A 13,088-nucleotide genomic window follows, 5' to 3' on the forward strand; every position below is an offset into this window, starting at 1 on the left:
GGGAGTTTTGATCATTTTGGCAAAAAATCAGAGGCGTATTTGCTATTCTTGAAAAGTTATCCAAGAAATACTCTATTATTAATTTCGTTAGGTGAGAAGCAATCACCCTTGGCCCACAAAAAAAAGTTAAGGTAGTCTGTCTTTATTCCCTATAATTACAACCAACAAGACCCATGCTGTCTCACAAATCTCTCTCTCTCTCTCTCTCTCTCTCTTGCTTTAGAGACATTCAACTCTAAGCTTCTTGGGTGTTCAACCATGGATGTGGAAGGAGCTAAAACCATCAAGCCAGAGGAATACCCAGTATCCAGAAACTTTCTTATCCTCCAAATCGTGCTAAGGCTTCTGGCTGCAGCTGCTACATTAGTTGCTATTGTGATCATGGTCACGGACAAGAAGGCCGTCAACTTCTATGGGATATCCGTCCTAGCTAAATACAACTACTCTGAAGCCTTCAAGTACTGATATCCACCTTGATCACACACCTTGTTTCTAAGATAGCATTTTAATTTGACATTTCATATGTTATGTCAGGTTCTTGGTGGGCGCGAACTCGGTTGCCCTCGCTTACTCTGTGTTGTCTTCTGTGTTCTTGATGCTCAAGCCCTCATGTTTCAAAACCAAAGGCCAGTTTTTGATCTTTTTCTTAGACCTGGTAAGGTTTTTGACCTTTTATTCGTGCAATCAGTATGCACAGTTCTCTTTTTTTTTTTTGACAAGGTCGCTAAGTTATACTTCTTGACCTATGCAGACAGTGATGGCTTTGCTCATAGCCGGATCTTCTGCGGCGACTGCGGTTGCATATATCGCAAAATATGGTAATTCACACACCGGCTGGTCTGCAGTCTGCAATTACCTGGGGTCATACTGTACCAATGGAGCTGTTTCTGTGTTTTTATCTTATGCGGGTTTCTTAGTTTTCTACCTGCTTGTGGCTATCACCATGAAGGGCCCTAGGCAAATACCCGTAGCTTCATTCTAGGAGTGTACTATGTACTCAGTTTTCTACCTGCTTCTCCTTCTCTTCCAATTCAGCATACATGCAGTATGTACTCAGTAATCCTAGGTCCATTAGACAGGCTGTGTTTTTAAGGGTTGCATTACCAGCTGTTACCTGTAAGAGGTTTTTTTTTTGAAAGGCCATCTTATTAACCGGTACCTGTTGGAGGGTTCTTTTGAAAGGCCATCTTATTAACCGGTACCTGTTGGAGGGTTCTTTTGAAAGGCCATCCTGCTTTGACAGTAATTCTCTTCTCGTTGTAAGCAGATAATGTATTGATTTCTCTCATAGTTGGTTGGCATAGTGCTAATGCTGTTGTTAGGGCTGGTAATTGAGCGAAGCTAGGGCTGTTCGGGCTCGGCTCATTAATGGTAAGCCCCTGTTCAGGTTCGCTCGTCACGAAACATGAGCTTGTTATGAGCCGAACACGAGATGGCTCATTTTCTAAAAAAAATGTTTTTTAAATTTTGATAATATATAAAATATAAAACATCCATATCCATAATGTGTATATGATGTATATAATATGTAAAACGAGCCTGTACGAGCTGAGCCTGGCGTGTTTGTGCTCGGCTCATTTACCTCAACAAGCTGAATTGTAGCCCAGCTCAAATTTTGAATTTGAGTTGGCAGAATAGCTAGCTGCTCATCTCGTTTCCCAGTCCTAATTGTTACCGCATGTTATATATATATATATATATATATATATATATATATAATTGTCATGAAGCACGCATTACCATGGATAAAAAAACATCCAAAATGTGGTTTTTTTTGGAAGGCAACCTGGGGTTAGGCTAGGGGTGTCAACGGGTAGGGTTTGGTTCGGACGAAGGTGAAACCAAACTTGAATAAGATTTTTGGGTATGGTATCGGGTCCAAACTTAGATCTAATAGGGTCTACTATAAGACAAACCATACCTGGACCCAATAAAAACTACATGAACCAGACTCAGGCCATACCCGGTAAAAATAATAATTTTATTATTTTAACAATGAAAAATTACGGGTCTTAATCAGAACTCAGGTCGGGTTCGGGTCTGATATAAAATTTCACAAACTATACCCGGATCCATATATTAATCTGTCCTTCGGGTCTGATCCCGGGTCTTAATCGTTTCTTCTTAATTGTCACCATATCCGGACCCTACAATGGAAAATTACGGGTCTTAATCGTGGGGTGGTCGGACTCCTGTTCCACGGAAGAGCTCCACGGAAAGGCTGCCGTGGAAGCATTCCACGGCACACAAATGCGCCTTAAATGCATGATGACAGGAAGGAATAGAATGTTAGGCTGAATTTCTTTTTCCTTCCTCGCGCTGCATTCCCTCTATAATCAATGAAATGATGAACATATGTGCACCCGTGTACTCCTTATCGTTCTCATGTATTAAAAGAGGTCCTTTTCATTCCATTTAACCCCGACTAAGGACCATTGTCTAATATCATTTATTTATTTATTTTAATAATCTTATCCTTGAAGTTGTGGACCACTCGCCTATGGTAACTTTTCCCTTATATTCTTCTTTCTGATAAACATAAAGAAAACAAGAAAGGAAACAGTTAAGTAACCTTTTTTCTTGCTACAGCTACAAAAGGGTATCCATGAGCAACCCTGATATGAGCGAGCATACAGAGAAAAACACAGAAGAGGGTTAAGGAAATTACCTTTTCTGAGCCTTTTTTCATAAAGGGAAGAGGGATTTTGCTCACCGACTGCTGAAGGAGCCTGCACTCATTGGAGGGCTGCAGTCTGTTGAGAAGCAAAGCGCACCCTATTCCAGCCACCAGCGCCACTGCCATCGATTTGTTTCTTCGATGGCCGCATCAAGTATGCTCTCCACCACTTTCCTGATGTTTTATGTTTGTGCGCTAGCTGACCCCAACATTGGGTTATGGGCCCACACCCTGCATTCACTGCGGGCTCGATGACGTTTTTCGGCGACTGTCACCATGAGGCAATAGAGCTTTTCCGACAAAGTGACATCGATATGGGGCGACGTTGACATTGCTGGCAGTTGACAACAGGTCATCGTGGGGTGACATGGTGTCATCGGTAGGCATGCGATTGCCGCCGTGGGGCGACAGAGTAAAAAAATGTTATGGAATATTAACCTATGGCCATCGGGCTGCAGGGTGATCAGCCATCTCCAGGGTCCTCGAGGTTCACCGATGGCTTCTTTCACCAGCATCCAAAAATGGGTTTTAAAAACCCCCCTTTGCTACTTTCCTCGGTCGTTGGGCGTTGAGGGGCTATGGTCGCCGACATCACAAATCCATCACCGGAGTGCCGCTATCGCCGGACCTCCATGCCGTTTGGATTGACTGGCATCTAGATTGACTGGTCGCTGATGGAACCCTTTCATTGAAAAGGGGTTTTCCGTCAGGGTCATCGTCAGAAGATGATGTTGTCGACACCGAGATGCATCATCGTCATGGGTAGAGGGGGTGTTTTCGTCGGACTCCTCTCCGTTGATAGCCAGAAAGGGGTTTCAAAAGCCCTTTTTCGTTACCTGAGGTTCCTCTATAGATCAGGCTCGTTGGATTTTTTCTGACATGGGACGACAGCAGGCTGGTCACCGGGCAGGCAACATGGATCGTCGGAAGGCGGGTCACCGGCAAGCGGTGTGGGTCGCCGGTAGGCGACATCGGTCACCGGCATGTGACATTAGTCGCCGGCAAGCCAAGAGGGAAAAACCCTCTTTTTTTTTTTACAGAAAATAAAAACCCTCGGGTTTCCTATTTTTTTTTTTTTTAACGAAGGATCCAGATCAGGTCTGGGTATGGGTCCATTCCGTTTTATACTGGGTCTGACCCAGATCCGGTTAGTGTCGAGTCTGACTCAGATCCAGTTAATACTGGGTCTGACCCGGATTCGGTCAATATCGGGTCTGACCCAGATCCGGTTAATACCAGGTGTGACCTGGATCCAATTTATACTGAGTCAGACCCAGATCCGGTTAATACTGGGTCAGACCCGGATCCAGTAAGGGCCATGCACTATTTGGCATGAACCGGATAAGGGGCTGATTCAACCCCCTTTCCAGGACCGGTTCAGAGCCATTTTTGACTGGTTCCTTCCAGTTTCTCACTGGTTCTGAGATGCTGAAACCATGTTTTCATAAATATAAGAAAATACAAGGATTTTGGCATACGATTATAGGGTTTTATGAAGTTTTGTTCATACTTGACACTGGTTCATAAGGTTCAAAACCAGTTCAGACCGTTGGATGACCGGTTCAGGACTGTTTCAGACTGGTTCAAGGCTGTTTCAGACCGGTTCAGAGTGCTTTCAGACTGGTTCCTGCTTGAGGACCCAGAGTTTTACCCATTTAAGCTTAGCTTTTGTTATTGTTCATGCATTTTATTTGTATTTATGCATGTATAAATGAATATATAACATTGGCATCAAGGATAGCTAAATGACTTAGTGAATTCATGACACCAAAGTGACTGAATACACGTATGTTGTCAAAATTTTATACTATCATATGAATTTAGCCAATATTACTGTTGTACTTAGATTCATGAAACGATAAACAACCCAAAGGTAGTTTCATCGTTTTTGGAATTTAGGTAGGGTAAAATGAGGCAAATGTGTTGAGATACATTGCACATGTGTATCTAAAGGTACTATGTGTTGATGGTGTAGCTTCACATGAGCCTCAGTTTTATCAACTATGGTCAGTAGACGTAGTGATTACGCGTGTCAGAGTGCTTACCAAATTAGGACTCTGATGACCCCCTACACTCGCCTGAAAATAAGCATATTCAGAGCCTTTTATTTATTGTCTTTTCTATCAAGCTTGTCTCATATATGCTTTCTTTTGATACATGTCTTTTGTCATGCAGTTTCTAGTTCTGCGATATTAGATGACTCAAGTTCAATACATTCTCTTGATGGATCTAACTTTAGTGATTGGAAATAAATTATTCTATTTACATTAGAGTATATGGATTTAGATATGACCCTAAGGATAGATGAACCCACTATCCTGACTTATCAAAGTACTGTTGATCAAAATATTGCTTTTGAGAAGTGAGAGCGCTCAAATAGGCTTAGCTTGTTGCTTTTGCAATCTAAGGTGGCTAAGAATATTCATAATGTCATCCCACAATGCAGGACAGTGAGAGAATTCTTGAGTGCCATTGAGGCACAATTTGTGAGTTCAAATAAGGCTAGAGCCAGTACCTACATGTCAAAGCTTATAACTATGAAATATTCTAGAGTGGGTAAAATTCACCAGCACATTTTGGAAATGAGGAACATAGAGTCTCAACTTAATGACATGAAGCTGACCATTTCTGATTCTTTCCTAGTGCATTTGATTCTGGTGTCCTTACCCTTGGAGTATGGACCTTTCAAAATCTATTACAATACACATAATGATGAATGAACATTCAATGAACTTATGTCCAAGTGTGTTGAAGAGGAAGAGAGATTGAAAGGAGAGAAGGTGCAAAGTGCACATATGACTTCTCATGGCTCCAAGGTAGGACCAAAGAAGAATGCATTCAAAAAAAATGTTAACGGGGGATAAGACATCTCAAGGCAAACAATCTGACTCTACTCCCATAAAGTGTTTATTTTTCAAGAAGAAGGAACAAAGGAAGGCTGATTGCATAAAGTAAAAGTGGTTGTAAAAGAAATATAATTTGTCATTTGTTTATCATAAATGTAATTTATTACAAATTCTTGAAAATAGTTGGTGGATTAACTCTGGTGCTACTGTTCATATTTCCAACTATCTACAGTCGTTCCTGAATTGAAGAGAATCAACAATGCATGAGAAGAGCATCTATTCGGGGAATAAGATGCATTCACATGTGATGTAACGACCCCAACTCATACCCCTTGAAAATATATATATTTTTTTAAACCATTGCAGAAATCTTCCTAGAAACCCGGGGCCTTTACAGTTCCACTCCCAATTGGATAACCAAAAACACCACAATAGAGCTTACACTTATCACCCATACCAAACCATTATTCATTTATTTGAAAAAAAGAATGCTTAAGCAATAATTGCAAGAGACATATCCGAGTTATTTAAATGACATAAAAGTAAATAACGAAAAATTGAGTCATGTTGTCCCACTGTGAACCATCTAGCAAGAATGTGACACTCGTAACCCTCACAGAAACCAGTCACTTCACTGATCACGTGCGGCTGTGAAAAACCATAGAAGTAGGGTGTCAGAACCGAAATCGTGAGCACAAGTACTTCTAATGAAACACTACAAGAAAAACCCTATTTAGCGACAGACATTTACGATGAAAAAAATTGTCATAAAGTGCCGCTGAATTAGTGAGAGAATGGTATTCGTCTCTGAAATATTGTTTATTTCTGATTTTAGTGACGAAAAATATTCTGTCGATAATCCGTCGCAACATAGCGACGGATTAGCGATGAATTTTATTACATTGCCATATCTGTTACAGCTTAGCGGTGGATCAACGACAGACCTATTTCATAGTTGAGTCATCGCCAAATAGCGACGACTTAGCAACAAAATTTGGCCATCGTGAATTTCCCCATAAATCCCTAATTTTTCTCCTTTCTTTCTCTTTTTTGTTTCCTCTCCACCGCGTCTCTCGGGCCCGCCTCCCGTCGCCCCGCTGACCCACCTCTAGTCACCTCCGACCCTCCTCCCGTTGGCCCCCGACCAGCCTCCTGTTGCCCCACGGCCCGCCGGTCGTCGCCCCCCTTCTCGCCGCTGTCAACCTCTGACGCCCCCCTTCCCTCCTCCTCTTGCCCCCCCAGCCCGCCGCCCGCCGCCCGTCGCCCCCCTTCCTGCCGCCTGTGAAGAGTATGTTGCTCAAAGATGAGAAATTGCCACAAAATTTCTACTGTGCGAAGGTTATGGTCAATGCTCTAGGCATGGTGTATCAAAAGATATATGCTTGTCCAATCACTGCATGTTGTATTTCAAAGATCAAGAAAATAGCAGATCATGTTCATCATATGGACATCCTTGGTTCAAGCCAAAGACAAAGGGAAATAGTAGCACAAGGTAAAAAAAAGTGTCATATAAGTCACTCTGCTACTTTCCTCTCACCCTTAGATTGCAACGTCTTTATATGTCTTCGAGGATAGTTAAAAAAATGATGACACACAAATAAAGTTCGACATGATGAAGACAAGATCACACATCCTGTTGACGCAGAAGCTTGGAGGCACTTTGATCGTACTCATCAAAACTTTGCTTTAGAAGTGAGAAATATTAGGCTAGGTTTATGTACAGATGAATTTAATCCATTTGGGGGTAGATCAACCCCATACTCATGTTGGTCAGTATTTGTCACCCCATACAACCTACCTCCAAGCTTGTGTATGAAGTGTCAAAATCTTTTTTTCTCTATTGATCCCTAATTCACGTCTCTTGGCCAAAATCTCGATGTATATTTGAGGTCATTAATTGATGAATTGAAAATACTGTGGGATGACGGTGTTCTCAGGTACGATACCCACAAAAAATAAAACTTCAATATGAAGGTTGTTGTTCTATGGACAATCAATGACTTCCCTGCATATGATATGTTATTTGGTTGGAGCATACATGAGAGGTTAGCATGTCCGTACTGCATGGAGGATACAAAATTGTTTAGATTGACGCATGGAAGGAAGCTGTGCTGATTTGATTGTTACTGTCGATTTCTACTCAGCGATCATCCGTTCCAATGACAAAAAAATATGTTTCGAGCAGGTACAACTGAAATGGAAGGTCCACCAACAAGGTTGTCCGGTATAGAGATTTTAAGAAGATTGCGATACTTTTCATGTGGACTGACAGATGCCATAGGCCAACGCCCTTTATTGGATTTGGGAAGGATCACAATTGGACAAAGAAATCTATATTTTGGAAACTACCATATTGGTCAACCTTATTGATACGACATAATTTTGATGTCATGCATGTGCAGAAAAATGTGTTCGATAATGTGTTTAATACAGTAATGAATACGAAAGGGAAAATGAAGGATAATCTGAAGGCACGTATGGATTTAAAAGTGGTATGTAAAAGACCAGAATTGAAACTCAAAAAGTAAAATGGCAAAGTACTGAAACCAAAGACAAGGTATATGCTTGAACCAGATCAAGTAAAGCTTGTATGTCAATGGTTGAGATAGTTGAGATTTCTAGACGACTATGTTTCTAACATTGCTCGGGCTGTGAAGATAGACGAGGGACAATTATATGGGTTGAAGAGCCGTAATTGTCATGTCATTATGCAACGGTTGATACCCCTAATATTCCATGATATGTTAGACAAACCTATATGAATGGTATTGTCCGAGTTGAGTAGATTTTTTAGAACATTGCACGCAACAGAAGTTATAGTATTTGAGGTAAAGAATATCGAGGAATTTATCGTAACTACTATTTGTCAGCTAGAGAAGATATTTTCACCAATATTTTTTGATGTTATAGAACATGTGATCGTACATTTGCCATATGAACTTAGGGTTGGTGAACCTGTGCAATATCGGTGGATGTACCAATTTGAAAAATATATATTTATTTAAAATTTTCTTTTCAATGCTATTAAGAAATTTATTATAATCTGAGATGTATATTGTTGATAGATGCATGTTTGACCTCAAAAAAAAGGTTCAAAATAAAGCATGAGTAGAGGGTTCTATTTGTGAGGCGTAAACCTTAGAAAATATTGCAAATTTCTCATCTATGTACTTTGAAACTCACATTCCAACACGTTACACATGCCCACCTCGAAATGATGATGAAGAACAATTAACTATAACTGACAAATTGTCTACATTTTAACTACTTGGGCATGCATTTGGCAGTTGTCGGTCAAGACTCTTAGAAGATCGAGAGCAAGACACAACACAAATATATATCATTTTTAATTGCTTAGCAATCGACCCATACATCGAGTAAGTATACTTAATACGTAACACTAAGTTCTATATGTGCGTACATAGTTCGGTAAAATAAGTTTATGTTAAGTGCAGGCGATTTGATCTGGAGTTGCAAAGAAAACTTTCACAACTCACTGATGCAGAAGTACAGAAAGAACATGAAAATAAATTTGTGGCATGGTTGAAAGAGTTGGTAAGGACGATTGTATACATTCTTTCTCTTTATACAATAATAAGATACTTAATTTGTCGTGATCATAGTCATTGTTTATGCTTGTAGGTCCGCCATGGTGATGTTAAAGATCAAGAAATATGTGATTTACAAAATGGTCCATCTAAAGTTGTGCAATATTACAACGGGTACATTGTAAATGGTTATCGATTCCATATAAAATACTACGGTGTCAACAAGTCAATGATGAATAGTGGAATGTGCGTCAAGAGTAGCAGCTGTGGTAAAAATGAACATGACTACTACGGTGTTATAAAAGAAATAATGGAGTTGACTTACATAGGCACAAATAATAGCTTAACTTTATTCAAGTGTCAAATGATTTGATCTCACAACAACAAGAGTCAACAAAGTCTCAGGCATTGTGGAGGTGAATCATAAATCAAGGTTTGGAACATATGAACCATTCATATTAATCTCGCAAGCTCAACAAGTTTACTATACTTCATATCCGAGTACAAGGAAGTTAGATATAAATAAATGGTGAGCAGTTTGTAAGGTGAAGTCTAAACTATACCCCGAATATGATCAGTTACAGGAGGACAAGATTGCTGAAGAGGGTGATTACTATCAATCAGATGATATGTATGACTTCTCTTATGGCCACAATGTCGCACATGGTATGCATGTCATATCTCCATTGTCTGATGACACATGCATGAAAAAATGTGATCCAAAAGATATATGAAGTGGATGGGTGCTAAATAAAGAAGAAGATGATGACGAAGAGGAGGAGGAGGAGGAAGAAGAAGAAGAGTATGAAAATCAGACAAGTGATGGTGAATCATTCACGAGCTAGTGAAATACATCTTTTAATACATACCTGAATGATCTGAATGTATTGCAATCTATTGTATTGATTTGAATATATTGAAATGTATTGCAATGTTTGAATATATTGCATGTCTCAGATATTTTTTGAATTGATTATGTATGTTCGATAGGTATAGAGTTATGAATAGAATGCACATGTAACGTGTTAGAATTATTTGAATGTATTGCAATATTTGAATGTCTTGCATGAAGTTTTTTTCAATTTGATCCAAATGATTAGAATAATTTGAATATATTAAAATGTATTATATTGATTTGAATATATTGAAAAGTATTGCAATGTTTGAATGTCTTGCATAATTTTTTTTTCAATTTGATCTGAATGATTAGAATAATTTGAATGTATTAAAATGTATTGTATTGATTTGAATATATTAAAATGTATTGCAATATTTGAATGTCTTGCATGGAGTTTTTTTCAATTTGATCTGAATGATTAGAATCTATTGAAATGTATTGTATTGATTTGAATATATTGAAATGTATTGCAATGTTTGGATGTCTTGCATGAAGTTTTTTTCAATTTGATTTGAATGATTTAAATGATTAAAATGTATTGAAATGTATTGTATTGATTTGAATATATTAAAATGTATTGCAATGTTTGAATGTCTTGCATGAATTTTTTTTAATTTGATCCGAATGATTAGAATAATTTGAATGAATTGAAATGTATTGTATTGATCTGAATATATTGAAATGTATTGCAATGTTTGAATATTTTACATGAAGTTTTTTTCAATTTGATCTGAATGATTAGAATGTATTGAAATGTATTGCATTGATTTGAATATATTGAAATGTACTGAATATTAGACGTGAGCAAATGAAAAAAGAACACTTTGTTCAAATTTTGTATGGCTACGCTCGGAGTTTGAATAAGTTAGATATTTCCTTATCTATAGATCTTTATCTATGCCTCTAGAATAGGCTCTTGCCGAAATATGCCAAGAAGAAACTCGTCTTGGAATGACTAAAGGAGAAGATGAAGTGTTGGTCGTGGCTAGACCCGATAGCAATATGAGGCCATACAAGCCTCCACATTTTGAGAGGCAAAATAACAATGGAGGATCAAGAAAAATTATTTGCCACAATTATAATGAACCAGGGCATATCAAACCTACATGTCCTAAACTCAAATACAAGGTGACTTTTGTTGGAGAATCCACATCCAAGAAGAGTGAAGAGACAAATGGAGATCTTAAAGATACTATTAGTCAATTGACGCAGGCACTCGATAATTTCTAAAGACATCATGTTCTACTTTGGGTGCCGCTATTACTTTATCATCTTCTCTAGGTTTGTGCTCTTGGACTCAGGGGCTTCCTTTTAATGACTCCACATGAGAATGTTTTTTCCTATATATGTATTGACTCAAATTCAAAGTTTTTAGAAATACTTTTAAAGATAAGTAGGGTTTTAGCGGTTTCTATGATATGCCTATGTTTTCTTTCCATCAACCCATTCTGTTAAAGAGTTCTAGGAATTTTCATTTTAAATAAGTTCAAAAATCTTTTGACATATATTCTTCACTGAAGTCGGACCTATAAAAACATTGCTTTGAAATTGTTTTTTAATAATTATGTGAAATTCTTTAAAAAATGAGAAAACATCTTATTTAAAGTTAAGAAAGTAGACATATACATATCTAGTGAAGTCGTCAATAAATGTAACATAATACGAATAGCCACCTTTAGACATGACCAAGGATAGCCCCCACACATCTGAATGCACTAATTCAAATGATTTTTTTAAAATAAAAGTTCTATTTGGAAAAAGGGATACATTTTATTTCCCCAAGAGTGCAATCTTTGCAAGCAATATTTTTTTCATTCAATTTTTAATAAGCCTCAATGACAACTTTAGTGCCATCCAAACTTAATTACTCCTCATGACACCATTACCAAACATATCTAAGACCTATTCATTAGTCATTGAAGAAAAACGATAACGTGACCTTCGTCTCACACCAACCATGAACCAATTGCCGCGACAATCGATCGAAGCAATCAACCTATCAAAGTCAACACATCAAAGATAGCCAAACACACATCAGACCAAAATGTGAACATTGTGAGCATCTAAGCCATATCAAGGCAAAATGTTATTATCTTCATGGTTTTCCTAATCTATCAAGGGGTTCTTCCAATGCTCACTTCAATAGTCAGGCTAATGCCAATCTTTGTCACTCCACAACTGAACATGAAAACCCAATGTCTAGTCCTTCTCTTTCCAAACCTATTAAAAAACAATATGATAAGATCATGGTCATTGTCAATATATGGTCAAGCTTGCAGGTAATATACCCAAACCATCAGTTTGTTTATCTGCATCTCAATATTGGATTATAGATTCAAGGGCAACAGATCACATCACAAATTTAATATCTAACCTTTCATCACTTGTGCTGATTTCTTTTTCACTCATCAGCCTCCCTTATGAAATGTTTGCCCCTGTCACTCACACTGGCAGCATCATATTGTCATCAAGAGTTACCTTACATGATGTTTTATATGTTCCTCATTTCAAATTCAACCTTATCTCAGTTAATAAATTGATTTGTGATTTAAAATATGATGTTATGTTTAAAGAAAATCATTGTGTATTTCAGGATCCGCACTCAAAGATGAAGATTGGAACATGGATTAATGGAGCACTATAAGGGCTACATATTCACATTTAAATGCATGTATTTTTTATAATTTTCTGACATAATTGCCCATGCTTAGTACTAGAATTTGCATAGCAAAGAATTGAGATCAATAAGGTAATTTGAGGCTTTAGAGCATATTTTTAAATTTGGATCTCATCCGGAGATTCAATTGATCCAACCCACAGCCCAAGATCCATATAATTATGGATCTGATCCAAAAAAACATTTTTGAAGTGGATATGAAATTCATATCTAACACCTACCCAATAAATGCGAATTTTTTAATTTTTACCTCTTTGCACATGGCTTGAAGGAGGCAAGCACCACTTGTCATTTATGAAATATCATACATAAGAGGAAATGAGGGGGAGGGGGCAAGATTTGTAAGGCTTTCCCCTTCCTTGTTCATCTCATGCTCAAAGAAGGAAAGGAGGTGGGCGAGAATTTCAAAACCGCCCCTCATTTAAATGCTTAAAAAAAAGAA

General features: G+C 38.1%; 1 protein-coding gene across 2 annotated transcripts; it reads left to right on the top strand.

The window, feature by feature from the left end:
• The first annotated feature begins 204 nt into the window (after positions 1-204).
• LOC149833481 (CASP-like protein 1F1) lies at positions 205-12,734 on the top strand. 2 transcript variants are annotated; one of them, XM_090012859.1, is made up of 4 exons: positions 205-458; positions 535-655; positions 752-818; positions 12,563-12,734. In XM_090012859.1, exons 1-4 carry the CDS (start codon positions 259-261, stop codon positions 12,598-12,600), a joined length of 426 nt encoding a protein of 141 aa, XP_089868985.1. In that variant the 5' UTR covers positions 205-258; the 3' UTR covers positions 12,601-12,734. The 2 variants fall into 2 exon arrangements, with proteins under 2 accessions (XP_089868985.1, XP_089868984.1); XM_090012858.1 differs by lacking the exon at positions 12,563-12,734 and having other exon boundaries at positions 752-1,156.
• Positions 12,735-13,088: the final 354 nt, after the last annotated feature.

The sequence above is a fragment of the Nuphar pumila genome, chromosome 7 (genome assembly GCF_984573655.1).
Source record: "Nuphar pumila chromosome 7, dmNupPumi1.hap1.1, whole genome shotgun sequence".
NCBI classification, from domain to species: Eukaryota; Viridiplantae; Streptophyta; class Magnoliopsida; order Nymphaeales; family Nymphaeaceae; genus Nuphar; species Nuphar pumila.

Coding starts and splice junctions, on each gene's coding strand:
- LOC149833481 (XM_090012858.1), top strand. CDS start 259: ATGGATGTGGAAGGAGCTAAAACCATCAAGCCAGAGGAATACCCAGTA. Junction 459..534: donor AACTACTCTGAAGCCTTCAA/GTACTGATATCC, acceptor ATGTTATGTCAG/GTTCTTGGTGGGCGCGAACT. Junction 656..751: donor TGATCTTTTTCTTAGACCTG/GTAAGGTTTTTG, acceptor TGACCTATGCAG/ACAGTGATGGCTTTGCTCAT.